This window comes from Mesitornis unicolor, unplaced genomic scaffold (genome assembly GCF_000695765.1).
Source record: "Mesitornis unicolor isolate BGI_N332 unplaced genomic scaffold, ASM69576v1 scaffold49242, whole genome shotgun sequence".
Lineage (NCBI taxonomy): Eukaryota > Metazoa > Chordata > Aves > Mesitornithiformes > Mesitornithidae > Mesitornis > Mesitornis unicolor.
The window spans coordinates 733-5,905 of NW_010169445.1; the positions used below are offsets into that span (position 1 = coordinate 733).

General features: G+C 37.5%; 1 protein-coding gene across 1 annotated transcript; it reads left to right on the forward strand.

Annotated features, from left to right (window-relative positions):
- Positions 1-1,954: 1,954 nt before the first annotated feature.
- LOC104536654 (coiled-coil domain-containing protein 132-like) lies at positions 1,955-3,556 on the forward strand (the record flags this gene model as incomplete). Its single annotated transcript, XM_010179340.1, has 3 exons — positions 1,955-2,052; positions 2,739-2,833; positions 3,458-3,556. Coding segments are annotated over 3 exons (292 nt in total), but the record flags the coding sequence as incomplete, so codon positions are not given.
- Positions 3,557-5,173: the final 1,617 nt, after the last annotated feature.

A 5,173-nucleotide genomic window follows, 5' to 3' on the forward strand; every position in this document is an offset into this window, starting at 1 on the left:
AGCCTAGTAATGAAGAACTGCAAAGGTCAGGATTAGCTCTTGGTGTGGTCCTGGTGGCACGTTACCATCTGAGGAACACTCTTGTAAGGGATTCAGTATGCAGGTGGCGCTTTTGTTCTTGCCGGTTTTGAATGACCATGTAAAATCCTGTCCCTGCATTGATGAGATCAGCTCGTGAATGAAAAGCTGCCAGAGCTGCACCTAAACCAGTAGTGTCATAGTTTAATAGCTGAATGTACTTCACTGCCTTAGAGTTGTCTTGCTGGGTGAAAGCTGCGTACATTCCCACTGAGACAGTTCAGTCCATGGCCTTGGATGACTTCTGAATTCCTTGTTGATGCTAGGAAGAATTTTTATTTTTCTCCTCAAATAACGTGCTTCACACGTTAGGGCTGACCAAGCCACTACTGTGAGTCATTGAGGAGCTGTTAAATGTCCTACTCTTTCCTTTGCCTTCCTGTCTGCATTGTAGCAGTGATGTATCTACCTGGTCATGAAGTCCAGCAGGTTAGAAAAGAGTCCATCTTTTAAGAATGTAGTCTAAGGCAAGGATGTTAGACATGCCCTAGTCTGTTAGACATGTCCTCTTTCTTTTTAGTTTTCTCCATGTCCCTCTCTAGGTTCCTGCAGGATCTGGGCTTTGTGCTGCCTGTTCCTGTGACTCCTACACAGCAGGGAGGAGTTGTGTGTGCCAAATGATATCCTGGGGCTGGTTGGAGGTTTTTGAAAGGAAATGCTGGCATCAGGAGTAAGGGAAAAGAAGTGGCTTTGAGATGGAAGCCTGTTAGTGAAGGTAGAGAGATGAGAGAAGCTGGGCCAGGAAGAGGAGGTGAATAGTCTTCTCAGGTACTGAAAACTGTCTGGAGATTGCAGAAGAGTTGGGAAGACAGCTCTGAGCTGCATAGCAATGCTGGGGCATTACAGGCAATCTTAATTCTTCTGTGTTTGCAACCTCTTGGATGATGGGGTGGAGGGAGGGCTCTGTGCTTTGTAATATTCCAGTGTAATATTTTATGTGAATTTTTATCTTTCTTGTCAAATCGCTAAATGGTTTGGGCTTTAAAGGATATGCATAGTTTGTCTCCTTGTCAGTAGAGTTTTCTTATCCTGGCGAAAGTTTGTATGTACAGTCTGGCTAAGGCAGAGCGTTCCTGTGGTCAGTCATAGGCTGTGAAGCAAACTGCATGATGCTGTGTCATCAGAGACTGCAAGCGTAACCACAACTTCATGCTCACAAACTATGTATAAAATATTACCTTCTTTTAAAGGGAAATAAAATATATTTCCTCCATGGGGAGAGAGAGGACCATATACAGAACAAGTTTACCATGCATTAAAGTGCTTTTTTGGAAAGTAATCCAGTGCTGTGGGAATGAATGTTTTAGAATTAAATAAAATAATTTGGAAGAATGAAAGACATCTCTTATATGATTGACAGTATTTCATGCATAAGCATAGATTAATAAGAGTGGGGAAAAAAGCATGCTATATTGTTTGCATAGTTCAAAGCAGAAGTCTCAGTATTTTTCCTTAGAGTTGCAGTCAGAATTTACTGGGGCAGAAATATAAAAATCTTGCTTCTGAAATTTTTACATTCATGATTCTTGTCTACAAAGGTAGAATATCTTAGAGAATCCTATTGTAGAGCGCTCACGTCAGCATTCAACTTTTTCTTTTGTATTTGAAATATTAGTATCTGCTACTCTTTTTTTTTGTTATTGAATGGAATATGTTGCTTACATAAAGCAATCGGAAGCTCTCCTGGTCTACATTAGCATGTAATATTTATATGTGCTTTATTAATTTCTTTTGAAAAGTTTAGAGCGATAGAGCTCTCCTGGAGTTTGCATAATGGATAATATGATAATGGCTAAGGCAGAAGTTTCATTATGGGTAGCATACTAGGATACATTTCAAGGCTTTTGGAAATACCTACAGTACCTTTCACCTTCAGTTTCAGATGGCAGCAGTGTGATTGGAACTGAAGAGAACAGTTTTGACCGCAGCTATGTAAAAAAGAAATTGGAACATGGGCTTTCACGAATATGGCAGGTTTGTGGTTTTTTTTTTTTATCCCCCCCCCCCAAAAAAAAAAATTATCTCCCTGACCACCTCTTCCTAACTCCCTGGTATTAATTACAGTTATATTTATACTGATGTTCTTAAAAAAAGTCTCTCCAAGGTTGGTTTGGTTATTTTTTTTAAGTTACTTGTTTTGAACTACATGTATCAAAACCATGGAATTCAAATTTCCGTGACTCAGTTACTGCTTGATTGCTATGCTTACAAACTCAGTCAAGGTACCAAAACATCCTAACATGACTTTCACCCTGATTCCACTTTTTGCCAACCAGTGTGCTGCCGCACAATCTATTTTCTTCTCATGTGCTTTTTCTCTTTTAGCACAGTTACACTGCTTTATGTTTCTGGCATAACCATAGCCATGGAGAACCTGAAGTCTTGTGAACCTGCTTGGTTTCACACCAGAGCTCTGTTTTTGCAGTGACAATAAAGCATCTAGGATTGAACTTGTTATAGAGTGTTAAAGAAACTGATTATAATACTATTTTAGAAAGTCAATGAGAAATCATTCATGTTACAGAGAATGGAGTTCTACTCTAAACCTCAAAAAAGTTGTAAGTGCAAACAAACCAGAAAGTGCTAATGAACCAGGCATCTGAGCCTTCACCTTTTTGTCTGTAGTGTATTAAAAACAAAATCTTGTTTGTGTCTTGTAGGATGTTCAACTGAAAGTGAAAACATATCTTCTGGGAACAGATCTGTCCAACTTCAAATATGATGACTTCATATTCGTACTTGATGTTATCAGCAGGTATTTACTGATGTGGTCATAAGACCACTTAATACATATGCACAAACTTGAACTCTGATAAGACAAGCACAGTTAATTAAGGATGATATTTACATTCTGATGCCGACTTTGTTCCTATCTCCTGATAATGTGAAAAGCACTTCTTCCTTATGTGAGAGTTTATGAGGATGTATTTGGGAAAGGTAGTATAAATTTCTTTGCTGCTCAAGTAGTGCTTAAGTGCGATATGATTTTTGGTATTGTCTATCTTTAAGATTTCAGATGTGCAGATCTGACAATTTTGATGTTTCTAAGAGATTTTAAAGGGATTTTCAGTCAAGAGCAGTAAAATACTATGGTACTACTGAGCTGTACAGCTTGACCTGCATAATGGGATCTCAAAAACATGTTTATTTTGCTTATAGCTCTTTGTCTTTATGTGTATGGGACATTATGACAGGATTTGGAGAAGAATGAGACGTGGACTTCTGTGGAATGAGCGAAGTGTTTGCAACTTAGCTTCAGTGCTCTGTTTTTGTGGAGATATGTGTACGCTCATGGTAGTGATTGAGGCTTGTAATTCAGGTTGGAACAGCAGTATTAATAAATCAACAAATATTTAGAAACTTTGTTTTATTTTTATAGGCTGATGCAAGTTGGAGAAGAATTTTGTGGCAGTAAGTCTGAAGTTTTGCAAGAATCTATTAGAAAACAAAGTGTTAACTATTTCAAAACATACCACAGGTGAGGCTACTATATGTGCAGTGGATGAATCTAGTGGCATTTATTTTTGTTGGGTTTATCTTTAAATGCTTCCCAAAGGGATTCCACTGCATATAATAATAATAATGTTCCTGCATTGAGGTTGACAGAGAGTGAAATGTGTTTAATGGTAAGAACAGTGCTCTGAACCCTGGAGAAGGGGCAAGGGTGGATAAGACACTGCTTCTGCTGTGGTTGTGGAAGACTTTAGTTCTGCAGAGATAGATAAAGCCAGATAAAGAGGAAGAACTTTTATGTAGAATTGCAGTCATTTTTCAGGCTGCCTCTTAAGCTGTCTTCTGGGATCCTGAGGATGAATGCCTCAGAAATCCATACTTCCTAGCAAAATTGTTATTTTTTTTTCTATGCCATTACATAAAAAGAGCTGATTTTGTATGGCTATGAAATGTTTTCATATGCAATTTTGTCTTATATCAAATGAGGTGTTTAGAACTGAGTCCATCCTTTTAAGTCATGCTTTCATTGGCAGTATCTAATTATGTTTCAGTCAACTGCTATCATATCTGAGGCTAGTCACATGTGCTGTCATGTGCAGGCTGTCTCTAGCCTTAGATATGGCATATGGTTATGACAGCTTCAGGACTTGACTGTTTGTTTTAATTGTCTTGATTTCTCAAATATTTTGGTTTGGATGATTGGCAGCTCTTTCATCCTGGTTATCTAGCATCTTCTTTCTGCATGTATAAAGCTAGGAAGATATGAGAAGAAATACAGCATTCCTTGCTCTAAGAAACTCTTAGTTACCCAGTCTTGATTATTTGTCCTCTGTTGTATGGGAGCTGTCATACAACTAATAAGTCCAAACTCATTTGGTCTGAGACTTTCTGCCTAAAATCCATAAAATGTGAAAACTATGACAGGAGAAACATGAGACAGTGTTCTGAATTCAGAAGCTGAGAACATGGTTTGGAATTTCTTATGGTTTTGGTAATTTGCAGCTGGGATTTTTTTTGAAGACCTCAGTTCCAGTTGTCCGAAAACTTTGAGCCTTAATCGGATTCACGTTCTGTCTTGTCAGGAGATGAGTTGGTTAAGATGCCATGCTACCTATCTTTATTTCTTGAGAGCATTTCTGAACTCTGAACTGAATTTCATGAACTGATTTGGAAACTGAGCTTGCAGCTCTAGGTTCAGAAGAGCTGTTTAGGTCTACTTAACCATCTTTTGCTACGCTGCCTTACCACATAATACCTTACTTGGTTAAGTAAATATTGTTTTAACCATTATGGTTTTGCTTATGTTGAAAGGACCTATTTAACAGCTTAGGGAATTAGAAACTAGTTTTCTGAATTATCTCTGAGTAAAAATAAAGATTAAGGAACATTGATGCAATATGTATAGAAATATTTTTTTTTAATATAATGTGGGTTTTTTATTAAGGTAATGTTTCTTGTAATTCTTGTGAAAATAAAATGAAATACTTATTGATATGATCCAAATCATTTGAACCTTTTAATGCTTTTAATGTGTTTTATATTGTGTGGGTATTGTGAAGATTAATTGGCTGATGTTTTCATCCTCAGAAGGAAAAATATAAAGAACCATCATTCCTTGGTGCCATCTCAAGGCATATCAAGG